Here is a 27994-nt window from a genome sequence, read left to right on the forward strand (position 1 = left end):
GAGATTCTGCTTCTGAGAACAGGCTCTTGTGTTTCCCTAAACTCTTGCAGGCAATAATCTCTGCTGCAGCACTGTAGCTGGAAGGCGGTGACCTAGATCGGAGACGCGGGTGAGACCTGTGCTGACTGCACTCCTCTGGCGCTGCGGTGCTTCCCTGGAATAGTACCCGAATGCTTCCTTCGCAGCAGAGCAGTCCTTGCCGGGCTGTAATTGGTGTCACTAATTACAATAAGCCGTTACGAGGTGCTAATGAGTACCTTAAGGTATAGTCAGGCATTGACAGTGGTACCGCGCGGGCTCCTCTCACTTCCGTGCGGGGCCGCAGTGCTGCGGCAGCGCGCATGGTACATTTCCATGGCAGCCGGCTCCTCTCGGGGCCGGGAGTGTGCGGGCAGCCGCGCTCCCGGCCGGGACGGTTCCCAGTGCCCCGGCCCTTCCAGCCGCTCCAGGCCGGGCGGCGGCGGGGCCCTGGGCGGGCGGGGCGGCGCATGCGCGGCGGGGCCCGGAAGGGGCGGCCGGGCTGGCGCCGGTGCGAGCGCCGCGCTGGGGCTGCGGCAGCGCCGGGGCAGCGGCGGGATGAGCCCTGCGGAGTGAGCGCAGCCCCGCCTGACGCCCCGCGCCGCTCTCGGCGCCTCCGCCCCGCCCGCCTCCGCTCTGGCTTCGGGCCCCTTCTCTCTGCGCTGCGGCGGGCGGAGGCGGCGGAAGGAGAAGCCCATGGAGGGGAACCGGGACGAGGCCGAGAAGTGCATCGGGATCGCGCGGGAGGCGCTGGAGGCCGGGAACCGCGACCGCGCCCTCCGCTTCCTGGGCAAGGCGCAGAAGCTCTACCCGACCGACACGGCCCGAGGTGAAGCCCGGCCCCCTCCCCGCTCCCGCTGCCCTCGGCCCGGCTCCTCGGGACGGGTCCGGAGCGACCGCGGGGCCCGCAGGAGGGCGGGCGCAGGGGGGGCCTCCCCCGGGGGGCCCTGCAGGATGAGGCGAGCGGGAGCCGGCCCCAGAGGCAGCCCGGGGGCTGTGGCGGGGCACGCGGCTCGGCTGGGAAAGGAGGCCGGAGTGTGTGCCCGGGAGCAGCGCTCAGGGCAGGTGCCTTGCCCCCGCCAGTGCATGACTCTGGCGTCAGGCGCTGCGGAGGAGTGGGTTTACCTCCCCCGGTGCCAGCGGGGATGTCCCAGGGCCGGCCCAGCTCCTCGCCTGCATTCCCCCTCCTCCCTACAGCCATCAGTAAAAGCGCAGCCGTACAGACGAGGCTTAGCCCCGATTAACATTAGGACATCGCAGGCCCCAGGCCGAGACAGGCTGGGTTGGCTTCTTTTCTGTCACTGTGAATCACCCCTCTCTAACAGCTAGCAATGAGAGCTGCAGCTGCAGAGTGGACCGTGTCTTCGTTCTCTGATATACTTGTGGTTTGGGTTTTCTTGGGTTTGGTTCCCTTTTGGTTGTACAGCAGCCACATAGGAATTGCACACGGGTTTACCTTTCCTAGAGAAAATGGAATATGTGGCTCCCCGCCAAGACTTAATTAGCTCTTCTGACTGTTCTGTGCTAAAAACTTGAAAAATATTTAGCAGCCTTTTAGCAAAAGGTGTTTAAAAATAATTGTTTAAAAGGAACAGTAGTAAGGTTTCAGTGTATGTAGAACTGTTACATGTCTTGGAGCCTTTCTGTCACACAGTGCCAGAAGTCAGCTTAAAACACCTTTGGACACAGCAGGGACTTGTTGCGTCCCTCTGGTTCTCACTTACGTGGTCTCTGCTGTGGATGGAGTAGGAGCAGTTTCAGTGCCCTGTACCACTTAAAGGCCTCAGCACTTGCCATTTCTGCAGTGTAAGTTTGAGGCAAAATCTTGACTGGAAGTTGCTGTGAGGAGATGCAATGAACATTTTTGGCCATCTTTATCTCCTGACTTTTTATACGCAAACAATAAATGAAGATTGCACTGGCGCTTTTTTAAAATTAGTTTTTTATTTTTCAAGTGTTTTGTTTTTTTCTCTTCCAAGACCATGGATGTTGCCATATTCCCCTAAAATTCTGTGGCTTGAGAATATGACATGCATGAAAATACTTTGAGCTTTTTGGAATCTGTGTTGGTCAGGAGGCAGAGGATTTCCATTCAGGTTTTTCCACCAAGGAGAGCAAATAGCTTAGTACGCTTCACTCCACTTGTTATCATCTTCTATCTCAAAGACAAGAGTTAGAATAGCTTTCAGGAAAAAAAAAAACCACTTCATCTGACTTGTTTTGAGCATTGGGGTTTGTGGGTTTTTTTTTTCAAAGTAGGACTGCCAGTACATAACCACCCTTATAAAGTATTCAGTGCAAGAAATAGATGGCTAATTAGGCTATTGTCTGTAGGACACTTGTTTTATTCACTGTGGAAATTAGCAAAGTCAATCGCAAATGAGGCACAGACTTGGGGGGGAAAAGAAGATGGCCTTGTGGTAGTGGGCTGTAATCTGGAGAATTGTCTTTTAAACTAAAAGCTTCACAGAATTTCTCTGTGATATTAAATAAGTCAGTTCACTCAGTTTCCATTAGTGACCAGCTAATTGTTTGTGCTTCGTTTTTCAGGTATTCAGCTTGAAAGAAGGGCCTGATTTGTGGAACTGGTGGGCAGTTAAAGCTCCATCTGAAGCTAAAGAGAATTGCAGATGCCCTAATACCACTGAAAAAGTTCAGGCCCTAGGCCTGATTTGAACTAGGTACTTAGAAATTAGGGGACTCTGTAAACTTGTAATATCTCTGTGCTTCAGTTTTCTAGATGTGGAGGTTGTTAAATCTTTTAAACTCATCTCATTTCCTCCCCAAATAACACAAACTCATTAAATTTATTTTGGTTTTAAAGTTTGAGGCACTTAAATAGCCCTCATAAAAGTGCAGTAAGATGCAAGGACACAGGCTGTCTTTTTTTCAGGAAAGGTTCTAGAAGGGGTGCAGTAAATCACAACTGGCATTTTACACTAAGAACAAATTAAACTGTTCTCATTGGCATCTTTTAGTGGGGGGTCCACTTGAAGAAAAAAATCCAACCCGTGATTCTTAATTTAGGTAATCAAAAATGTGTCACAGCACATACCAGAGAGAAAGAAGCAGTCAAGGTTTTGTGAGCCCATTTAGTTCTGACACAAATTCTGATTTTACAGTCATAAAGTGTTTGGTTTATATGGTGCTAGGATAATGTGGTGCAGCCCCAGTTGTCACTCTGCTCACTTATTTTTCTCTGGAGTGTGGGTTAGAAGGTAGTTGAACTAATTTCTCACTGAAGTTGCAGATTCTTTATACGTTATACCTTTAGGATCGTTTTGAGAACAATTGCCCACCATTTCACAAATGAAGTTCTATCAGTCATAAAAGCAATGAGAATGGTAATACTGAATGTTTTACTGGTGGGAGCTTCTTCCTCCTGATATTATAGTGGATTACAAAAGGAGAGAGAATAGGTTTTAACGATTGTCTCTAAAACAATACTATGTGTGATCTGCTTTTGGCAACATTTACATTTAAAGGGCATTCAGCACTAGTTCAGTCATCAGTGAAGTTTAGTTTTGCTAAACAAAGCTTCTGCCTGAAATACGCTGACTGCAGCAGTGCTATTTTAAGGCTTTAGTGTGAAATGTAAGGTCAGTGCTTATTTAATGATACTGAGCTAATGACTTCATAGTAGCAGTGTCCATGTTGACGTCATTCTTTGCTAGAAAATTGTTTTACGCTTCAGCCATTCAAAAAATAGTTTGATTTTGATTTTTGCTAATGATTCATCTTGCAACTGAACAGAACCCAATCACTCATCTGGAAAAGATTTTTAAGAGTGTGTTTAAAGATAACAAAGGACAGAATGTCCCTTTCAAACTTAGGTGCCTTTCAAACATTAGCTGCCATTTTTAGGAAGAAAACAATATTAAAAAAACCTTTATTTTTCAGTGCTTCTTAAGATTTTCTTGCCCCATTTCCGATGCTGCCTCTAAAAACAAATTTTCTTGGAACATGTCTGCTTAAGTTTTAGGCTGTTGCATTAGGACAAATTCTGAATTTAACAGAATTCTTTCATTAGTGAAAGTGGGGGGGTGGGAGGGGGCGGAGGGGTCATGTTCAATGCATAATGGAATCAAATGTAGTCCAAAGATCTTTCATTCAACAGCAGGTAATAGTACACACAAGAGATGCTTCAGACACATTCAGAGATAAGAATCGTTGTCTTACCTGTTAACAAAATAAGTCTTTGGTTCCCTGTATGCCCTATTTTTATGTACTAGATGTACACTGAAAGTTTTCTTTAATGCTCTGTTAGTGCTGCAATTCTAACAGCTGGTTTTACCACCAGCAAGAGTCAGTGTTTTTTCTGAATATCTGAACTGTATCTTTTATTTAAAGGAAACAATGGCCCCATACCCTTTGTGTGGTTTTCTTTTTCACTGTAGGACAATAGCATGTTTGTTTGTATGTGCTGTGTCCTGCTGTTTTAAGAAGTTCACTTTGATATATTTGAATTTTACTTTTTTTAAGCATCCTGCATTGTATTTTCAGCAGTGCAACACCGTTATGAGGTCTGAGAAGGGGATTAGAAAATAGTAGTGTTTAAGGTATACTGCAGCCAAACCTAGTCATTAAGAGACTTGGAGCCACACTTGCTTTGAAGAAACACTGGATGTTGAAAATGCAAACCATCACCCATGCCTGCGTTTCTGCCATTTCTGCTCCCATAGGTTCTGCATAAATGTTGGTGCAGGGATGAGAAATTTCTAGAGCAATACCAATATAAAAGGAGGAAATGCAAAACTTTGAGTAAGCATTCTTTCAAGAAGGTCACATCTTCAATAGGATTCTGTGTCATGCCACTGTTAAATGTCATACTCACTGGATAGAAAAATAATCAGGTTTTTGTTTTGTTTTCTGATAGCACTTCGGAGCACATTTGGACTGAAATGCTTCATTCTGAGGGCACTGTCTGTTCAAAGCTCTGTTCCTGATTAGTTCTTAGCCTGCAGACCTGGTCACCTCATTGGAGTTGTTATTACATCATTTACCTCAGAATTTCGTATGCCACAACAGAGGATATTAGAATAAAGTATTGCAAATACTGAGTATGTCCTTCAGTTATAATCCATAAAGCAACTGTAGCTCTCCTGTTCCCAAGCTCCAGATTTTAATTGTAATGAAAGCATCCCCCTCTGTTACAACTAGAAATCTAAAGCTTAGTTAATTCCTTATATCTGCTGTAAAGATCCTGATCTGATCAATCAATGAGCCTTGCTGAGGCACGTGGAGGGCAGGACTAGCTCTGAAGTCAGCTGACTTTCTTGTTCAGACTGAGTGTAGCTATTCATTTATAAGTGAATGTAAAAGTAAACACTGGGGAGCTTTTAAGAAGTGGTGGCTCTCCTTTTCAACAAAGCTTCACTTTCTTCCTGTGATATACAGGCTATGATGTGTAGGAGCCATATTTCCTGCTGCTCTAAGAAAGACCATGCTAGCCAGAGGAGAATTTTTTTTTTTTTTCATTTAGGAGAAAAGTCTTAGGGATTCTTCCCACTGGCTTTCTAGAAGAAAGTGCTGTGCTTTCACAGTGCTTGGAACATTTTTCCTTACCAGTTTTTATTAGTGCATCTTTAATGGAGATAGTAACTCATTTTCTTTATGAAACAAATTTAGCCTATGTAGTTTGCCATGTTGCTCTGAAGGAATCTGTTTTCAGGAAAGGTGGACTATTTAATAATCCTTGATCTATATTATACTTTGTGTGCAGTTCCTTATGTTAGAATGGTATTGTTTCTGATTCATTGCTAAGACAGATACTCCCAAAATACAGGCTTATGTACAGAAAGAAAAAACAGACTTTGTGTATAATGTTTATTAAAGCTGCTAAATTTGAGATCTGCCAGAACATGTAATGAAAGAGGATTTTAAGAACTAGCAGAAGCCAACCGGTTTTCAAGATTCAGGTCTTGAGTTGAGTGTACTTGGTTGGTCCTGAGTGTTTTCTGTGGCATTGTAACAGTGGTTTGAATTTCAGCTGATATTGCCTGGAAGGTATAGAGCATCAGTTTGTGGCCACTAATGACTCAGGTTACAGGTAGATGTGTACTGTAGGAACTGAAATGTGCTGTAGATGGGCTTGATATCTGTGAGGAATAATTTGCAGTTTCTATAGAATGTTAGTTCCTCTTCAGTTTATAGTTGCTTATTTGGGTGTTCAGATGTTTTTCACCCCAAGGCACAAGTTTAGTGCCTCTAAAAAGCACTTAGAAATGAAGCAGCTGGATAAATTCTCTCCAGTGTTACGTTACCTTGGCAGAGATGGATGGGAGGAGTCCAGTCACTAATTTTGAAACACCTTTCCATAGTTTTTCCAGAAAAAGGAATTGTTATACTGACTGCAGAAACATTTGTGGCACAAAAGGGTGATTAATAAGGAAGGAGGATGTAGCAGCTAGTCTTGGAATCTAGTGCTCTCATCTAAGATGCTTGAGAGCCCTGGCTTAATCACTAATACCTGTAATGATACCATGATATACTGTTGTTTTTATAGTTTTGTTGGAAGCTATTATGAAGAATGGAAGTACTGCTGGGGGAGGTGCTTACTGCCGAAAATCAACCAGTAGCAGTGATCAAAGTAAGCCAAATAGCACGAAGGAGGGCAATGCATCTGCTGCAGGTGAAAGTGGAAAAGGCTACAACAAAGAACAAATGGAAGGAGTATTAAGGTATGGCTTAAATATGTCACTGCTTTTCATTCTGTGTATTATGTACTTGTCCTTTCAACTCTTACCATTTAAAGGAGCCACAGAAAGTTTGTATTTTACTCAGAGGGGTTACTTGCACTGAACTTGGAGTAGAAGGAAGAGGAGAGTTTTGCTGGTTTTAAACACTGAATGAGACACTGTTGCTTTCTGCAAGAAAGATGCTACTCCTTTCTTCAAACTATCAAGGCTACTTTATAGAAGAATAATACTCCAAATAATTATTGAGTAGATCTCATGATAAATAGGAAAAGTGGTGAAAATTCTGTTGTGCAACTTGCAGGACAGTGTTTCTATTCAATATTTTTATTCTAAAGATACATGCTCACTCCTAAAGTTTATTTTCAAGCTAATCTTGCTGTACAGGCTGGTCTTAGACAAGTGTTAAAATTATTTTGGTTTGGATATAAAGGCACCTGAGCAACTTAATCTGGAGCACATAGTCTGAGTTGCAGTATAAACTCTGCTTAGTGCAGCTTGATAGTATTAAGATGAGGTGACATCAGGAAAGGATGTGTGAAAAGAAACAAAGGTCAATAAAAATGTCCTTTTGAGGCATTGAAGTAACTCAAGTCATGTTATTACTGCACACTTGCTGGATGTAGGAACAAGAAAAATACTGTTTGATATGTGCCCAGGTTTCTGCTAAAGAACTATGGATATAGTGAAGAAATTGCACACCTCAAACCCTGATATTTTCAGATAAGCCTAGCCCAAATATTTTCAAGGGAGCTTTAAGGGAAATCAAGAGTTCCCTATCTCCTAGTTTGTGTATATTGGATGAACTGTTGTGCGTAACAGAAATTTGTGGGGGATTTTTTTTTGTGTGCATCTGTGAAATGTATGTTACTGCTGATACTATCTTGGGATCTTCCTAAAGTTCAATAATCTGTTCAGCTGTGCTAACAGTGAGGAAAGAAGTTGAAGTTGTATCAACAAAGTTTGGTTGATACAGAAGCCCTGCATTCAGGCAGGTAGAAACCAGCAGCTCTCACATGATTATTCTCTTGGTGTCATTTACTAGAGCTTTTCATTTACCATCTTCTCCACTTAATTAATGTTATTGTCCTTTGTGATACATCTAAAGTAAAACCTGGACAAGCCTGTACGTTTTTTGCTATCTTATATCAACTGTTAAAATGAATGTAGAATGTGTCTGTGTACACATGTGTGTGAGACAAAATATCCAGAAAAAAGTCCTCTGTAAATGCGGCTTTGGTCAAAATAAGATATGTAACATACTCCTAGAAAGCTGCTGCAAGGGGAGCTGTATTGGTGCCAGCAGTCACTCACCTGTGATGTGCCATTCTGAGCTGCAGTCTGCTTTGACATCAGGATCCCTGCACGATCTGTTTGTTTATTTGTTTGTTTGTTTTAGCAAAAGGTATGTTGCCTACTTTGTTTTGAGTTCAGTGGTGCTGTAGAGCTAGCTTTTTCTCTGGTAGGCTTTTGTGGTATTGAGTATTGCTTTCTTGAAGGGATTTGTTAGATACTATATAAACTTAATCCAGTTTGTTCAGATCAGGACCAGTGTTAGGGGTATTCAAGAACTGCATATTGAGAATAATTTGACGGAATATAGCTTCAAGACCATTGAATATGGAGTTTTAAAACCTACCAACATCTTTGCAAAATAGGCAAATGTAATACCTTACAGAACAACCCACGTTAGTTTGTTCTACATACCACTTAAAATCATGTGTTAAAATAGTATCTTCACCTTCACTTGGGAAACGCTGATGTCCTTTAATATAGAAGTTCATAAACCTTTAGAGTGAGATGGAATTTTTCTTTAGATGAGCAGTGATCAACAGAGCAAGTTTTCAGTTCATGTTGGAAGTTTTGAAATGTTTGTCACGGTATTAGTTAGTAACATAAACAAACCACTTAAAAAATTTGTGGTTAAGAATTAAAAAACGTGTTTGCCTTGCCAAGGAGAAGAGAATTAAATACAAACAATGGGCTGAAAGTAAATGTAAAAATATAACACATTCAGTGATGGTAATTGAGAGAAAGTTCATGTTTAAACCACAATGAGAGTGAGCTTTCTAGTTGGAAACATGACAGGCAGCATATGATATTGCTTCAGTCAGGCCCAGATTTTTCCAATTAAATGAAACATGCCCCTTTGGGGAGGGTATTCTTTAGAGAATAGAGTTTGTCACCACCATATGCTTCTGCCATACCGCAGTGGAATGGTTTTCAGATGTTTGAATTGGTTAAAGAAATAGAGTGTGAGAAGAGGTGGCTTTAAACAGTGTTTCATGCCCAGTTTTTGTCTTTTTTTTTCCTGTAAGGGAAGAAGGTTATAGAAAGCAAGGTAGCAAAATCTCCAAACTTCAATAAATTCTGACACATAGCATGAATTTGACATTGGACAAACAAAGTTGGTTTGCATGTGCATGATTCAAAAGGTTATTATCATCTACTATTCTTCCTTTAGGAGTTTTTGGTTCAGTAACTGAATGTAGACATAGGGAAAGTGCTTCTGATTTCAACTACGCTTCCATGCCATTTCCAATGCTTTTGTTGTAAGCCTTAGTGAGCTGTCAGACAGGGGAACTGACTGTGAGCTCCCTGGCTTGGATCATTGATTAAAGTTCCTGGAGTTGTATAGCTATCATGAATTTGCTTGTGACAGAAGATTTAAGAAGCATAGTGAAGGCATGCTTGGAGCAATGTAACTCATTTAACTGCATTAATTTTCATCAGGGTTACTCTAGTAATGTGAGTAGGTATGAGTACAAACAAGCACCTCTGTGCTGGCTTCATTTTTTCCACATACACAGGGGACACTGATCACTAGCAAGTTACCATAACAGTTCTGTGGAGTATTACATGAGCTTGCAAGTTGCTCAGCAGGGAGAAGCGTAAGATGTAACATATTTCCTCTGATTGCATAAGTGCTGGGTAATGCTGCTCTTTGCGGGAGCCGTGCTCGCTATTTCAGTGTAACAGTTTGAGGCTTGAGAGATACCACAGCACTTCCTTGCTTTTACATGGAAATGCTTTGAAAATCCCATCTGTAGGACATGCATCTTTTTCTTAATGATTCTTACCTTGTCACTGAGAACTGGATCAAGTTGCCTCAACACCCTTAGGTGACCTGCATGTGGGAGATATTGACAGGAGACTAGCAGAAATATGCTAGGACCCACAGTAGACTTAATGTCATTTTAAAGCAAGTGCCCTGGGAGTCTCTAGGCAACTGAAAGCTACCCAAGCAATGGCAGTTTTGAGACAAATGTGTGAGAATCATGTGCACAAAAGAAAAAAAAAATAATAAGAAGCATGAAGCTTTTTCATGTTGTATGTTTTATACAGGCTCTGTTTAAATGATCCTAAAATTCACAAGGTGTTTGACCTCTTTGGTCTCTTATTTTTTAGTCAATAAACCATAGCATGTATTCCATATTGCCTTTTTGACATCTGAAAGAAAACTGCTGTGACTAGTAGTATGCTAAATTTGCAGTGTTGTCTTGTGAAAACTGTGGTGGAATACTGCTTTTCCTGCCTTGCCAGTGCCTGCTTCTTGGAAGAAAGTACAATAATCAAATTTTGTATTTGGATTGTTGAGATAGAACCAAAACAAATGAATAGATGCATGAGTTCTATAGAAACCTTTCAAGGCAGGATTAAATGTCATCAAGTAGTGGTCAGGGCTTATCAATAACTTGATTGGAATTCATGTAGTCAACAAAAAATTGCCTCTACATATTTCATGGATCAAACTAGGAGTATAAATTACGTGACTGACTTCTTCCAGGCATTCTGCTGACACTTTTGCAAATCCAGCAAAAAGAGAAATATTGGTTCTTTTCCAGCATGGTGTTGAGAAGATAATTAACTGAAAGTGGATTAATAACAGCAATCAATATATGCTAAAAAAAGCCAAACCACCAAAGCAAAGAATCGGGGCATGCCTTTAATTAGGCTGTAGAGCTGCCACGAAGTGTTGAAATATCCAGTTTAATGGTTGGGAAATTAAGGTGGAAATCATAATCATAGAGCGTTTCACATGAAAGTGGCAGAGAAGACATGATGGACTTTGTCAGTAAGGTTGTAACTATAATAAAAGGTTAAATAAAATCTGGAGAAAAGTATGCTGATGTAAACACAGCCTTGAATATTACATATAATACACACAGCAGAAACCATCTGCTCAGTTACATCCAAGAGCAAGGTAGTAAGACAAACACCCTAATGTGTTGTTGAATCTATCAGTGCAACAGAGATCTGAGACTTCTGCTGCATTTGTTTCAGAAACTAGGGATATGCAAGTACCAGCTCGAGTTCCTTGACAATGCTGTGACCTTCTCTGCTCAATCTAGAGTACTTCTTTCAGGCCATGTTTATGTTACCCAAACTGTGACTGGCACATTCCCAGCTCAGCTGCGAGATACCATTTGCATCAGACTCTCTGGCATAATCAGAAATTTGACCTGCATAGATTTTGGTATGCATTTTACTGTGTTTTTCTGCTCAACTCTAGGATCAGAAGAGAGTATAGCTTCCTGTTGCTGGGTTTTTTGTCACTAACTTTTCTGCTCACTGCTGCTCAGTTTAGATTTCCATTGGGAGAAATAATTATGGCTCCCTCGACATACTTCTGATTGGAGTATTTGTCTTTTCGGCTGTTCCTGTGAGGCTGTGAGGGAAGGCCCTTTGAAATACCTCATCATACTCCAAATTTCATGATTGTGCATTGCCGCAGGTATTCGATACAGTAAGGCAAGCATCTCTGATAGGTTTTGTTAATCTGATAAAAGCGCTGACCTAATCTGAATTGTAGATTTGAAAAGTGATCTGACAAGCACAGCAGTAGGATCACATAATTTCGTAGTCACAGGAGAACCAGTGGTGGTAGCCCTACGGCTTCTGCAGGTGAGAAGTTTCAGGACCTGAAGGGCTTCCTCTGCTGTCAGCCATCAGAGCATGGAGAGGAGCCCAGCATCCAGCAGAGTTGTTGGTGCTGCAGTGTGAAGCTGACTGACCAGTTCTACTGGAGCTGCCTTGTCAGCTGCAAGCTGGGGTAGTGGAGCTTTGCAAGTTACAATGAGATACCTCTGTCAACAGATTGGGGATGAAGGAAGGCCATCACTTGCTCTCATGCTGTTTGAGAAGTCTATTCTGTAAAAGTCAGCTGTTATTTCAGGAACAGCCAGCAAATCTGTTAATCAGAAGGACAAGTGCCAAGGTGGTGGTAAGGGACTAACAATTCAACAAGGAGAGAAATTACCTAAACAACAGAAATAATTTGATAGTAATTCAGATACAGAAGTGATCCAACTAGAAATGAAAAGTAAAAGAAAAGCAATTCACAAAAAAACAAAACCCCAAGCAAATTATCAGTGAAAACACCAAACTTCAAATAAGCCAGAAATAAAGAACAAAAATAACCTGTTCAATACAAAATGGGCTGTTAGTGAGCAAGTGATGTGTACATTAGAATTTTAAAAATAAATGTCTTTGTGGAGTTTATGTATGCAAGAAGATTAGCAGTAGGAACTGCAGTGCCTTAAGGGCAGCAAGACCAAACAAACAATTTGAAATTCAGCATTCAGAAAGTTGTTCATGCTGAGAGTGTTGCAGGAGTTTCAGGTGCAGTTAAAAGCCAGCAGTAACATCAGTGATGGGGCTTTTCCAGAACCTCCACTGGTTTTACCCTTAATTTTTCCATGCCTTTACTGGCTGATTTGTGTGCCCTGTAACAAAAGAAAGTGAAAAAGCAGTGGATCCTTCTATCGACCTGCCTTCCCAAGACAGATCTCCACAGGATAATTCAATGGTGCAGGTGAGGGATTCTGGCTGAGTGAGGATTGTCAGGTCAGTCTACTAAAGATGTGAGGAATATGTCTAAGAAAGGTCTGCATCTTCTGAGGGACAAAGGTCAAGTTGGCCATGACTTCCAACAGCTTCCAGCAGCTGGAGAGAAATTTCTCATCAGGAGAGTGGAGTTTTGGGGAGCATCTCTTAAGGGTTGAGGAGGGGTGGGACATCTGAGGCCCTGGTGTGGTGGGCTTTGTGCTCCAACAGTGTTAGAGAAGCCTTGTGGCTGTGCAGCCGTGTATGACCTGAGTCCTGGTGACCCCTCAGTTTGTCCTGTGATAAACTGACTTACCAGGTTCAGTTTGTGATGCATTCAAGTTTTGCCTCTCAGGAGTACATCACAAACACTGATAATTTGTTTAATTGGAAAACACCTTCTAATCATCTTTGCTTGTCCCATGCATCATTTGCACTGGGGATCAGTGCAAGTTCTGGTGCTAAACTCATATGAACTCAGTTGAGGGGGGAAAAATGGAGGTGTTACCCTGTTATGATTGCCCTGAACTGTGCTCTGTCAGGAACCTCCTGGCAAAAGTCACTGGCTCTCTTCCAGGAGGAAACTGCATTGACCAGATGCTAGCTACTTACAGTCCAGGTGGTTTTGGCCTTGAAGTAGCCAAGCAATTGTGTAAAACTGTTGGGTAATGGCAGAGTGTGGCAAAGGCTTCATAGCATAAGGTCACTGCTGAAAATTCCAGGCTTAGGTATGGGTTTTGGCCCCTGTGCATGTTTTTTAGCTTTAAAACTTGATCTGCCTAATCCAAAGTCCTGGTAAACTACAAAATTTCCATATGTATATGCATGTTCCACATTTCTGTTTGTAGAATTTTTCATTTACCACTAGGAAAGACTTGCAAAGAAAAACAGAAATGTGTTATACCTTGGCTGAACACATTTCTCGATAATAACAATACCTCATTTGTGGGCCAGGTTCAGGATAGCTGTTGCATGGAGGTCATTGCATTTAATCCTTTAGATCTTTTGGTTGATACCCATCATTGCTATTTCTCCTTTGAGGGTTCTCCACTGTGGAACATCCACTGGTTGTGAACTGGAGGGAACTCTCAAGGGGGTTTTGGGGAGTTAGAAGAACAGGTTGGCATCTGTTGCATTGTTCCTTTTATCCCCATATTTCTCCTCTTGGCATCCTAGAGTTGTGAAATGAATGTATATTGGGTCTGTAAATAAATAAACTTCTGTGTTAGGTGTTTTTTTTCATGAAAAATGACAATATGCTGTTAAGGGAGAGAGTTGTTGAGGATGCGCAGTGCTTAAAAATACGTGAATGAATGTTTAACACCAGAGTTTTAATGCTAAAAAAATAACAATGTTGCTAAGCATTGACAGCTTGCTATGTAATTTTATATCAACCAAAGTTCTGAAGAGTCTGGCCCACAAACAGATAGCTCAGAAACAATTATTGAAGAAAAGTTAGATTGGATGCTGAGATAGCAACTTAATGAAATTAAAGCTTAATTTGATACTGTTACACATTTAAATAAAGCTACCTGCTCTTGATACAGTTCTTAAGTCATTGAGGCATTGAGGCTATGGATTAAGGGATCTGTACACTACCACAGTTGTTTCTGCTTGTACAGATTACAAAAAAAAAAGGTTTCCAGAACTCAAGAGTATATTTTAATGTATTTTCTTTCTATCCTTTCTTGATGGATTCATGGTGTTCTTTTTAGTTAGCTCTATCAGCTTCCTAATTGGAGCTTATTAAATGTTACTTCAATATAATGAGCTATATTTATTTCACAGGATGTTTGTGTTGGCAGCTGCCTGCATACATTCAATTCAGTGCTCTTGTGAGCATTATACCAAGGCTTCCATAAAAGCTCCTGTATTTGAACACAGGAAACAGGATCCCTCAAATGAAACTTGATTTGATCAATCTGTGAAGTAGGATGGGCCACACATGATGGTGTGGTTGTACTTGTGATGCTCACACTCCCTTAATTACAGGGTATCTATTCTTCTTTCACGAGAATGCCAAAGGCTTGCTTGCCCCCTTGTTTTCCACATGGCTGCCCTGTGTGTAGTCTTGGAAACATGAAACCCAAATTTAAGTAGAAATTTGTGCATGCAAGAGAATGCAGATACAATTACAGCCATGTGAAGCGACTGACATGAAGCTTTAAAAGTATTTATGGATGTAATTTCTCTTTCTTGCTCAGACCAGCCCATTTCTTTTGGCATGCACTCAATGTCGGTGTGCCTCATTTCTGCAGTGCAAATTAGGGATTCAGCCTTTTCTTTCTGAATTCTTACCCAAGTGACTTGGTTTGATTGTTAAGCTGTATTTACTGATTTGATCAGTTTTTCCAGCCCACATAGAATTAATGTTCTCTCTTCTCCTGTAAGTGCTCTTTCTTCCTGCTGGGGTATGGTAAAATATACTAAATCATTACATCATTTCCAGATTTTACTTCTCCTGTCTGGGTTAGCCTACAAAAAATGTTTCTGAGGTTTCAGTTTTGAAAAATGCTACACTTGATTATATGAGATGAGTTAAATATGTAATTGCTGGAGCTGCTACTGTGACATTGAATTTACATAAATTAAGATCCAGTGCATTCCCAGCAGCAGAAGTATTCTCACATGTTTTATTCCCTGAAAAGTGAATGCTTGAGTGGTCGTTGGATTTGACTTTTGTTTGTAGAAAGGGAGGTATTGTTTGCTTTGTTTCATACCCTTTATACTGAAATGCATTTGCTGTTTACAGTCCAAACAGATTATCCTACCTGCTAGCTGTGCAAAGTAAATTTTGAACCTTCTTTTTATGCTTTATTAACAGCAGTATTAATGTAATTGTGGATGAGGAAATGCCACAGTAGTTGCAAACTGAAACCCTTTCTTACAGCTGCGGTAGTTCTACAGTAGAAGTAAAAGAAATGTATGTAATGAGCTCAATATTGAGTTTATTGTGAAAAAAATGCATTCTTTGTTTGTAGAGTGGCTATTTAAAAAATATTTATACTGAAAGCAAAAGATGTAATGTGGTGCACCAATGTAGTGTATGACCTCATTTGCAGCTGTATGTTAACCCATTACTTCTGTATCTCTTTTTTTGCAACATTTTACGTCATTTTCTTTTGCAGTATAAAGAAATGTAAAAATTATTACGAAGTCCTTGGAGTGTCAAAGGACGCAGGTGAAGAAGACCTAAAGAAGGCTTATAGAAAACTTGCTTTGAAATTCCACCCAGACAAAAACCATGCACCTGGAGCAACAGAGGCTTTTAAAAGTAAACCCCATTTTTACTTTAAATTTCTTTTATGATTAAGCTTCATCCAAATAAAACATTTATCTGCATTGGTCACTAGTATTTTTACAAATGTAAATGTGTTTTTAGCTGTTGTTAAACTGACATTTTGAAGAAAATACTTGACCTTTGTTGCATTAGAAATATAGATAAATAAACATGGACTTTGGCAGTAGGGCTTGGTTTCAGAAAATTGACTATAATGTTCAGTACAGGGAGCAAATACTTGATCTGTGAAACCCAATTGCACTTTTTTACTGTTTTCACTTAATGTAGTCATTGAATTTTACTACCTTGGATCTTTACTGTAACTGAGCTAGAAAAAAGGAAATCTTTGATAACAAAATGTAGTTTTTACTGATCACATGCCACACTGTTACCTCTTCCTTAGCATTTTTTTGTATGTGTGTAGTTTTACTACTTTTTCTGCACAAAAACACCTGAGTTCAATCATGGCCTTACTAGTAGTTGTCTTTGACCATTTTTTAGGTAAAATTTACAGTCTGATTTGACCTTATTTAAGGCTGCCCAGCTTAGCCCTGCACAAGGGAAATTATTGAAGAAAAGCTTTTTAAAGAAAACTACACTTTCATCTCAGGTGAAGAAAAATGTGAATCTGTAAGAAATGATGATGCATAAACAATCTGATTGTGGTACATCTTTTTATTTTTTTCCTGTGTGAGGTTTACATGCAGACATTTGAAAAAATCATTCGGATAAAACACTTAAATTGGGGAGGGAAAAAAGAAAAAAAAAGTCCTGAGCAAGACTCCTGATACAGACTTTAAGAGGTAATTATAATAATATATTAACAATTCCAGGTGAAAAGTAGATGGAGCAAAGCAGTAAAGTTGATTACTGTTGAGTCATTTAATACAGCTATGTGATATCTTTATTTAAAAGATACTATTCCTATAAAATAGTATTGGGCCCTAGGAATAAAATAGTTTTTTATTGTTAATAGCATTTCAAATCATCTTTAAAATGTTAAAATGTGTTTATTAATATTTTATTTAACATGAGCACTTTGTACAAGTCTGATTTCTTCAGCTGAATTTCACTTTCTAGTTTTTAACTAGATGAGTAAACAAACAGGAAATTTTGTAGGGGAATCTTGTTTACCAAAAATTGTTTAATGACAACTAGCATTTTCTTGCATTGAAATTATCATAATCATTTTGTATGGCTGAGTAAATTTATGGTTTAGTTTTCCTTTAAAGGTGTCTGATGAGTTTTTGACATCCATCTGAGAAAAGGAGTTCATAACAATAAGTTTTATTTCACAATAATGTTTTATTTTAAGGAAAGGTCACATTTTAAAACAGAATTGAATTTCATGATAGGTAAGGTTCTTAGATCTTGACCTACCTAGTACTACTGTTCCATTGTATTGAGCAGTCTCAATGAAGTGAATTTTTAAATCAAAAAGTTTGTGCAAGTATCATAACTTCTGCTGTCTTTTACCAATTTAGTCAAGGATCTTTTCTTTGAAACTTTTGAGCAGTAGCTTTTTTTTTTATTTTTATGTCCTTTTTGAAAAGAAAATTATATTTGAATTAAAATCTGTTGTGAATTAGCACCAGATAATCAAGAGCAAGTAACAAACAGGCATATTGTGACAGTATGGCGACTTGACTTTATATTCAGTCACCTGATTTATCTAAGTTTTTAATTGTTGGGAAAATCTAAATTTTTACTGCCAATTTCATCCTTGTATTAAGCAACAGAGCAGTATTTGATGTTGGTTTATATCCTGCTTTCAGTGCAAAATACCAAGCTTCATTTTTTTGGGTTTTCTCCCCCACTTAAAGGAATTGCTTATGTTTTATCCTAAGGGCATCTTAAAAGACACATAGCTAAAACTCATTAACTCTTGCTTAGATTGGATAATGTTTAAAATATTAATTATAAAACCACAGTCTTATTTGCCTGTGTTGAGGTTATAGTGTTGCACCTTTCATGAACTTTTGATGACTGGCTTTTCAACACCGAACATCATAATCCCTGTGCCTTGGGTTGGTTGTCTGCCAAAGAAGTCTTTTGTTGGAGAGGACTGGAGGAGAGAGTAGAGAGGAAGGCAGAAAGGGTTTAATGAAGATATGAATGAGTGAAGATCTTTCATCAAGTGGCAGCACAAACATTCCATCAATCTGCAAGATCATTATGTCTGTGCACAGCAAGAAAGAAGCTTCTAAAGTCAGTAGAATATGTGGATTTTCTTGCTGATTTTTCCCATGCTTATCTAAGTGAGGTTTTTTCCTTTCTACTGCCAAAATTGAAGCTGTTCATTTGTGATACCATAGCATAAACAGGGACAAGCATCCAGGCCAGGCCCTCTGAACACGGAGGTCATATTGATCGCCCAAAGAACACATGCATTCCTGTCACACATGCATGTTGTATTCCTCATGTTACATCATGCAGAACTTTGTGTTATTAATGTAATGCATAAAATACCTTCAGAAGCATGAAGACAAATATATTCACACTCTTGTTCGCAATGAAGTTGGTGCATTCCAAGAAATGACCACTTACCAAATGAAACCAAAGAAAACCTGCCAAGTCTATGATGTTTTTTAAAGCTAGGCTGCTAGAGCAAACTGCAGTTACCCAGGTTCAGAGTCTTATTGTAATGCTTGAAGCTTTTTTGGCAACTGCAGTGAGAAAGAACATTTCCAAAAGTGTAGGTGTTCCCCTAGAAAAACAAAGCTCTTCTGCCTTGTTTAACAGGATAAAAGGCCTTTGAATAGCATTGGAAACTTTGTGGAAGCTATTCTAAGAAAAGTGGAGATGTTTCTGGACCTTGTTCTACTCTAGTTGTTTAGTAACATACAGTGAATTACATCGTTTGCTGTCTGGTTTTGACTTTGAAATTTCAATTTTCATGCTGGAATAGCTTTTATCATGCATTTATGGGAGTTGTGTTTTATTCCTTGCTTCAGAAATCGGAAATGCATATGCTGTGCTGAGTAATCCAGAAAAGCGGAAGCAGTATGACCTTACAGGCAGCGAAGAGCAAACTTGCAATCACCCTAGCAATGGCAGATTCAACTTCCATAGAGGTTGTGAGGCAGATATTACTCCAGAGGATCTGTTCAACATGTTTTTTGGAGGGGCCTTTCCAACAGGTATTTGTATTCATCAGTATAATTGTCGAGATGTACTGCCCAGAGTGGCATTAGAGCTTATGACATTATAAAACAGTAGAATAATTCCAGCCAGCCTTGAACCCCAACTCTACAATCTACATCAGTTTATTTTTCCCTCAAACGCTGCTAAATCCGAAAAATGTCAGTTCTTTGGGGTTACTATTGTAGAGCTTAAAATACGTCTTTTAAGCAAATTTGAAAATGTAAGATACCTTAATGTCATTTTATATGCCATTGTGCAGTAATGTAAAGTGTTTTATGTTGCTTCTGTACTGACTTCTAAATAGTATTTTGTACATGATTTAAATGTGGCTGTTCCTTCCTCAGGTAGTGTACACTCATTTTCTAATGGTCGTGCTGGCTACAGCCATCCAAACCAGCACCGTCAGAGTGGGCACGAGAGGGAGGAAGAGAGGGGTGATGTAAGTTTAAGCACCATTGGCTTTAAACTATGAAATCTGCTTTTAGTGGTGTGATTGTACAGGAGCTCTCTACTGTAGACCACTTTGTACCTGCTGGTTGGGTATTTTAAACTTCAGCAGGTGGTTGGCTTACTGACTGATAAACAGGCATGCAAATTTGAGAAGGTAATAGCCTGGTTTTGTAAATCTGTTGTATGTCACTTTCTTACTGGTGACTGGTATTATTAACCTAAATATGCCACTAATTCTGGCCACTAATCCTTGTATGCATTTAAAAATTTATTTGGGCTGAGGTAAGTATTGAACTTACGGCTCAATATTGACCTACATGAATTATGTCTAGTCCTGTATAATCACATATCACTGTATAGATGAGACCAAATCATGGTATACAGTGTAGCTGAATCCAGTTTTTATTTGGTAGTTGCTTGTGTGTATGTGCTTACCCATGAACTCTTGCAGCTTGAGCGCTCTGTGAATATTGTGCATGCATTTGAAAGTTCAGATAATACCACAGTGTTTGCAGTTACTGTTTTCCTAGCAGTTTTGGAGGCTTAAAGCAAAAAGTCACACTTAGCATTAAGTATTGTCAAATTTATTTGTTTGCTTGATGATGTATGAAATACTTGAATCTGTTTTGTTCCTTAGGGAGGTTTCTCTATGGTCATTCAGCTGATGCCTATTATTGTGTTGATCTTTGTCTCCTTGTTGAGCCAGTTGATGGTATCTAACCCTCCTTACGCCTTATATCCAAGATCGTAAGTAAAGCTTAATTACATCACCTTAAAGCAGAGGGGAAGGTATTGTAATCCCACTTAGAAGCATTGTGGAGAGTCTTTCATTAGTTGATCTTTGATCTCCTACTGTGAAGAAAGGGAGGGAAGGTGTAGATGAAACAGAACAAAAAATGTAGGTGCAAAAAATATAGGTGCTGTGAGCATGTAATGGAGAAAAGAGGTCAGTGCTACCTGGAGTTTAGGAGGTCTAGTACAAGGCAGTGGGTCCATGCAACATGACATGTTGTAAAGGTGTTTACATATCCAACATACATAATCAAAACCTGAAATCTGCTAAGGCTCATTATTCTTTTGAGGGTAATCTTTTTTCGTGGAAGGTGAAGAACTTGAAAGCAACCTCCTTATCCTTATTTAATGTTAAACTTGATGGCTGGGAAGATTGTCTGTTTTTTGCTTCATTCTAGGTGAATTCTTCATTTTCTTTTGAAGAATTCTACTTGTGAAACTTACCTATTTTGTACAGTAGGATATTTAAACCTTTTTTTCTTGTGAGAAATAAATAACTTGAATCAAGCATGCAGCTAGCTGGTAGACTTAGCCCACTCACCACAATGGTTTTAGAGGTTTTTAGTTCCTTGCAGATCTCTCAGCCCCACAACAGAAAGGTTTCATTCCTCCTGTTTTTCAAAATTCTCTATTTCTGGAGTAGGATGTTTTTTCCTTCTGTAACTAAGCCGTTGTAATGCTTAGAAAAGCTTCTCTGCCAAAATGTTTGCATCCAATCTTTGATTTTTAATCTGCAGAATGCCAGCAGGAAAATGAATTTATCAATTCATGGCAGCAAACACTTCAGAATGGAGATGCCTGTACTGTGTTGCAACAGAATAGTGACCTGTTACTGTTGAGTTTGAATGTATTTTTTTTATTATTAAGACTTATATTTGCCTAAAGAGATACGAAATAAATGTCTTAGTAAAGTGGAATTTTTTTGTGAGATCAAGTGTTTAAGCAGCAGAAGTTTAATGGTCAGGTAAATGCAATAATTTTATTCTCTAGCAGATTATAGAGCCATTCTTTTCATTATTTGCCTCAAAATGGCAAATTTATGAATGTGCTGGTACTATTCTGTAATGGCAGTATTTTTTTTAAGTCTATTTGTGGTATAAAAAAAATAAATTAATATTTAGTCTTTCTCTCCCCCCTCCCTTCTTTTTTGCAGAAGTACAGGGCAGACCATAAAAATGCAGACAGAAAATTTGGGTGTCATTTATTATGTCAATAAGGACTTTAGAAATGAATACAAAGGAGTGTCGCTACAGAAAGTGGAAAAGAGTGTGGAAGAGGATTATGTGTCCAACATTCGTAATAACTGTTGGAAAGAGAGGCAACAAAGTAAGTTTGGTAATATGTGTAATTTCATGATATCATGCATTACTATAAAATTAAATTGCCTCAAGCAAGAAGGAAGTGTTTGTATTATTACAACATCTCAATGCAAAAGTAAGTCCCCCCCTGTTCCTCACTTTAACACTGTCCACGGTGTCACTTTGTTTCTGAATTTTACTCAGTGATCTAACAACCATTTGCAAATTATCAGCAATTTTAACTTGCTGCTTTATTATCTGTGTCCATTTCTCAGAAAATTAGACTGCACTAAATTGATAATGACAAAGCTTTTGTCATTAACTCACTGCAATTTCTAAGAATTCTCATGTCTTCCACATTACTTTATCATGGCAATAACTCATTTCCCTAAGTGCTTTTATATAAGTAAATAAATATACAGAAGCTTACATAGAAGCTTACATAGGTGTTTCCAGAGAGACAAAAAAAGAATCTTCCTGGGACGACAGTACATACAAACACTGTTTTTCCAGGCAACCAAGGACAGGCAGCGCATCCTGTAAATCAAGAGGGTTTAGTTTGCCATCTGTTTCTCCAATCTAATATTAAACAATGAGTTACTTCTTTTCAGAAACCTAAAATTCAATGTTAAAGCATAAAAATACTGAAGATCACTAGCCTTTTCTAAATCAGCATCAATTTTATCCAGTTACTCTGTTATCTGTGACCATTTTGTGAGCTATGTGGGAACAGAACCGCTAAAATTTATGTTAGTATTGAAACCAGATTGTTTTAACTTTTCAGGTGGTGAATTTCAGTCATAGCTAACTGGAAAAATAACTGATTCATGAACTGTCAGTAAACTGACCAAAAGCAAATAGAATGCAGTTCTCTGAGTAGATCACGTGTTCCTGCCCAGTTTTAGTCTCTGCAGTGCAGTTGTTTGGTACTTGTAATTTATTAGGTTGTGAAAACTACCTAAACTGATTTTAAATAAGAGGCTCCTAATGTTTTCTTTTTTCTGATAATAGAAACAGCTGATTTTGTGGTTTTAAAATACCAGTTGTGTGTTAAATCTCCGTGACAGTTAAAATCTATCTGGGGTTGATTGACGTTTAAGAATGTCTTGCATTTTGAGTTGAAGTGACAAAAAATCTTCTACAGAATTAAAATGCTCAGCATTGTCAAGCTGTTGAGCACCAGTATAATACAGAGAGCTCTTAATTATTAATAGCTCTGAACACTGACAGTCTGAATCAGCATCAGTTGAAGTAAAGGGCTTAACATTCAGATTGGATTTTTTAGGGCACAGACAAGATGCTACAGCTATCAATAACAATGCAGGATCACTGAGAGTGGCCTATATTTGTAATGTTCAATGCGGTCTGACCAGAAGTAGCAGGGCATTTTTTGTTATTTTGTTGTTGTTGAGGATTTTTGTAGGTTGTGGTTTTTTCTGTTTAATCAGATACTACTTTATGAACTCTGAGGGAGCTGGAAGGGTGATACAGCTTTAACTGCTCAAAAAGATGGAATTGTTACAAAGATCCAGCAAAGGAAAACAGTAGCAGTGCTGTTTAGTCTGAGGGAAGTTAGAAGGAAAAAAGGGCAAGGGTTAAAATCTCAGGTGTTTTGTACAACTCTGTCATGTTCCAAGTATTCAGTTTGTAACCAAAAGAATGTTTTCTCTTTTCTCCTTAAAGAAACAGACTTACTTTATGCAGCAAAAGTATATCGAGATGACCGCCTCCGAAAGAAAGCAGAGTCTATGTCCATGGAGAACTGCAAAGAACTAGAACGGCTGACCAGCCTCTACCGAGGAGAATGAGCTACAGTTACACACACACACCTTACGTATGCTGTTATCTCTCCTGTAAACCGACAAGAGATTTAGTTTCATCATGGATGCTGGAAAAGAGGGTGGATGTAAAACTCTACTGTGTAGCTGTTTCCAGAAACCTTATGCTGAAATATCATTTAACGGCTTCTTTACCTACTGTGAAATATAGGTAACTTTAATTGTCTAGATTTTACTTCAAAGCTTCTGTGAATTCTTTCAGCAGAGAGAATAGCTCAGAAAGGATGCTATACTTGTAGAGACTTAGTCATAGTGGTTCTCCTCTAACATATTTGCCATGTAAATATCTATGGAAAGAACACTTTGTGTATATACGAGTTAAATGACTTTCTATTTAAAAATCTCAGAAATTTAGTTCCATACTACATTTTGTCTCACTGATGGAATAAATAGTATGATTACATCACTCCTGTTCAGATGTCAAGTGTGTGGAGTTGAAACAATAATTTTTAATATTTTATCTCTAACTCTATGTAAAATCTTCTAGGTTTACCGCTTAGAGGAACTTGGTATTTTTAAATATAATGGCATATATTCCTAAATATCTGTTGGGGTATATTGATCTGGTGTAGAGTAGCAGTTTAGCTGTTGTAGTTTTTTAGCATTTCTAAGCAATGCTGAGAAAAATAAGAACTACACTAATCTCTTTTCAAAGTAAATATTTGCAAATGCTGTACAGACCATTATAAACATTGCTTTTAGTACTTGCAACAGTTTACAGCAGCTCTACCATTTGGTATTCCAGTAGTAGTAAGTCCATACGTATGGTTAACATGCATCCATAGCTTCCTTAATTTTCACTGGAAAGGTAGAGGAAAACATGCAACACTAAAAACACTAAAATAAAAAGGCAACCTAATTTTTTTTTTCCCTGGCAGGCTTCCATTTTCTTACTACTTTTTTATTTCAAGCTGGGTCCCAGTACTGATTCCTCAACGGGCACCGCAATTGGAACAGGGAAATTTTGCTAAGTACAAGCTATGTGCCTTTCAATTTTGCCAACTATTTAAATGCTTTGCTGCTTTGCAGTGTGCTCCTATGGTCAGAGCCCTATCACTTGTCAGAAGAGGTAGGGTATGCATTTTTTGGGACCAGAATGTAGCTGGACTGACTTCCTAGAAATGAGCAAGCCTACTGTTTGGCTCCTGTATAGAAGATCATGTAACTCAGTGGCCTGGAAATGGAAACTATATGTAGCCACACCTGCTGATGCAAAGAGGTGTTCTGAAGCAGCTAAGTACAATGTACTTCAGGTTTATCAAAGTATATTGAAAATGTTTTTAGGTCCAGTAGCTGATGTTTTTTACATTTTAACAGTGTTATGCAGGGGGAATGTTTCTTGTATTTGAGAATGCCAGATAGCTTGTATTATGGGCAATATATTTTGTTTGAGAAAATTGCTGTCTGAACAATGCTGTCAGTTCATGTGGAGCCAAATATTTCTCCTAAATTTAAATACTTTGTCTGACTTCATTGCAGTTCCTTCTGATCAAGAGCAGGATATGTTTGACTTTACAAATACACTGAATGCTATTGCTCCAAGTGACCCAGAAAACATTTTGCATATATCAATTTTCTAAACTGTCCTAGTGGAAATGTCTTCTCTTGAATTGGTGTAACATGAGACTGGCTGCAGGCTTTTAACTAAGCAGCTAAGCCAGCATTCAAGGTGGACATGAAAGCCTCCTGGGGCACAAAACAGAACTAAAAGTTCCTGAAACAACAACAAAAAAAACGTTTGCTGTACTGAATGTCCTTGCCAAGACTATAGTAAAAGGGCTCAGATATAATGGAAAGGCATCCAGATGTTTGAAATATGCAATCAAAATCTATGGAGAAAACGAGATTCCCCAGATTTTGTAACTGTCCAGAATGTATTGTAATTATATTAATGAAAACAAACTATCGAGTACATTCTGGTACTCCTGTGTCTTTTTAAAAGAAGAAATTTATTCCAGAGGCTTTAACAAGTACTTGGGCCTTCCTGTTTACAAATGAGTCTGAGTTTGCAAGTGATCTTTTAGTTAACAGGAAAAGGGATATAGAACACATTTATCAAATATTGAAACTGTGAAGTCAGAGTGAACAGATGTTCTTAGCAAAGCTGCCTATAATAATCCTATGGGCTGTGTCTGCCCTGCAGCCACTTCTGGTGCAGGTGAGAAGTGTGGAAATGGATGGATGCTGAGCTGTGTCAGCTTGGTTCGATTGCTATCAGTTCCTCTGCAAACTGGAATAATGTGGTGGCTGTGCCCTATGGCAACACAGACACCCCAGAAGGTTAAAAGTGAGACCTAGACTGCAACATTTCATTTGATTACCTATTGCAATTAGCACTTTCTGAGAAGGAAATAATATGTTTATACTGGTGGAAGTATGCTGCTTAGCATTTAACAGATTAAATAGTTGCACACTTTGAAATATGTAGTAATGTGCAAAAGGATGCTGTGATTTCCTGTGGTATAAAGATTAAGCTGCTCTAAATAGGGCCTGCAAACATTCTTTTAATATTTCAAGTGGGTGTTTTTCTCCTCATGATTGTTGCTTTTTTTTTCCTAAAGTCTGAAGGGTTTTTTTTTTCTTCAGAAATGTCAATATCTTCCCTGGATTTGTTGAGGGAATCTGCTAGAAATTCATTTTCTCATGAGCAAAATGCAAATTGAAGAGGGTGGAGTACTTAAATCTTTTCAGATGACCTTTCTTCAGAAGGCAAAGCTCTCATTAAAATAAGATACTGGAAAGAAAAGGGGAAAGCAAAACTGGTTTTGAACAACCTGACTAAAAATCCCTCAACATTTTGGCTACCTGCTCCTTAATTGTTTTTATTTAGTCATTACCTTTCATTTGATCTAGAATTATAGATAGCACAAGCATGGGTTCTTGGTTTTGTCCTTTAAAAGCACAGGCAGAAAAGCCTTGAAAAAAGAGAAGAATCTTGGCATGACTCTGACATAGCCTAATGAAAAAAGGAGATGATTTGCATCTGCTGAAATATAACATCAGTATGTGTTCTATTTATGGAGCATCCTGAGTCACAAGAGAGTTCAGCGTTCACATCTGATGAACATTTCCCTACAAGTTCTCTGTTTGGGTAAAACAAGTCTAAATTGGAATTTTTTACCTTTTTTTTAAACAGTCTTTTTTATTTTACAAGTTTCCAAGAGATGGTAGAACATCACAGCACTAAAAATGCAACAGATGCATTTAGGTAGACAGCAAAGACAACTTTAAATTATAAATATTTTTAATACAATTTTGTAACAAATGCTGTAAAAGGATTAAAATACGAGGGCAAGAATATTTTTTAAGGTTGTTTGTTCATGAATTTCATTCACTTTTAAGCAGTTGTTATTCTGACTTCTTGTAGCTCTGTCAAAAAGAAGGAAAGTGTAATAGTAAAAACATTTTGTTTTTTAAAAAGCAGGTAATAATAAATAAATTAATTCCTGAAGCTATAACTTACTTACATGTAATGTAATGTAATAAATATAGGAAAGAAACAGGCCATTTGTTGTGGATTGGCCTTGGCCATGAATGAAGCACTGTGCAGCCAGCTGCTCTCACCCCCACAGCACAATGGGGTGGAGAATCAAACTCAGGTAAAACCTGGGGGCTGAGATGACAGCAGTTCAATCATCAAAACAAAATCAAGTATCAATGATCAGTAGCAATGAAAAGGGAGACAAGAGAGAGAGGAATAAACCCCAAGAAACAGAAGTGAGCCCAGTACAATTGCTCACCGCACTCTGACCAATGCCCAGCCTGTCCCTGACGAGCAGTCAGCAGCTCCTGACCAACCTCCCCAGTTTATACGCTGACCATGAGCTGCTCCATGGGATGAAATATCCCTTTGGCAAGTTTGGGTCTGCTGTCCTGGCCCTGCTCCCTCCCAGCTTCTTGTGCACCTGCTTGCTGCCAGAGCATGGGAAACAGAAAAATCCTGGATTTAGGGTAAGCACTGCTCAGCAACAGCCAAAGTATCAGTGTGTTACCAACATTATTCTCATACTGAATCCAAAGCACAGCACTGTACCAGCTGCTAGGAAGAAAAGTAACTCCCCTATCCCCTCTGAAAGCAGAACACCATTATAAGCTATACTTCCCATACTGCTCAGTTTGGCAGGAATTGGGTTTGAGGATTGGGCTTCTCCACATTTTTACAAGTAATATTAAAATACACTGTTTACAGTTACAATGTTATCCTTCATACGGAATACCCTTCTTCCTTCAGTACTGGCTTATTCCTTGTATAGAAAGACTACATTGGGATGGGAAAATAAATTCCCGTTAATAGCAATACAGGAGCCGTCTCATAGATGCTTTTGCATAGCTTTTATTCAAAATGTGACAGGGAAATAAGTAAAATCAATCACTGAGCATCATGGCTTCAAATAATTTTAAAAAAGTTGCATTTTTAAACCTTTTTAGTGTATAGTGGGGAATATTTTAATAAACGAGAAGATCGAGGTTGTCCCAGGTAGCATTTTCGAAAATACTACCAGAAGCTCACACAATGATTTTATGGGGTTCTCTTTTAAGTATCTCTCTAATATGACCAAGTCCTTATCAAATTGCTGTGTGTGCATGGCTTGGATTAAGAAGGAGGTATGAATTCTCAGTATTCAAATAAATTTGTTCTTTTGAATGACCTTT

General features: G+C 39.0%; 1 protein-coding gene across 2 annotated transcripts; it reads left to right on the forward strand.

Annotated features, from left to right (window-relative positions):
• The first annotated feature begins 486 nt into the window (after positions 1-486).
• DNAJB14 (DnaJ heat shock protein family (Hsp40) member B14) lies at positions 487-27989 on the forward strand. Of its 2 annotated transcripts, none has more exons than XM_086888393.1 (8): positions 487-847; positions 6524-6698; positions 15668-15813; positions 18774-18959; positions 19308-19402; positions 20051-20160; positions 21359-21531; positions 23187-27989. In XM_086888393.1, exons 1-8 carry the CDS (start codon positions 715-717, stop codon positions 23309-23311), a joined length of 1143 nt encoding a protein of 380 aa, XP_086744519.1. In that variant the 5' UTR covers positions 487-714; the 3' UTR covers positions 23312-27989. The 2 variants fall into 2 exon arrangements, with proteins under 2 accessions (XP_086744519.1, XP_086744520.1); XM_086888394.1 differs by lacking the exon at positions 487-847 and adding an exon at positions 2569-2699.
• Positions 27990-27994: the final 5 nt, after the last annotated feature.

This window comes from Cyanistes caeruleus, chromosome 5, assembly GCF_971803275.1.
Source record: "Cyanistes caeruleus chromosome 5, bCyaCae1.hap1.1, whole genome shotgun sequence".
Classification (NCBI taxonomy): Eukaryota; Metazoa; Chordata; class Aves; order Passeriformes; family Paridae; genus Cyanistes; species Cyanistes caeruleus.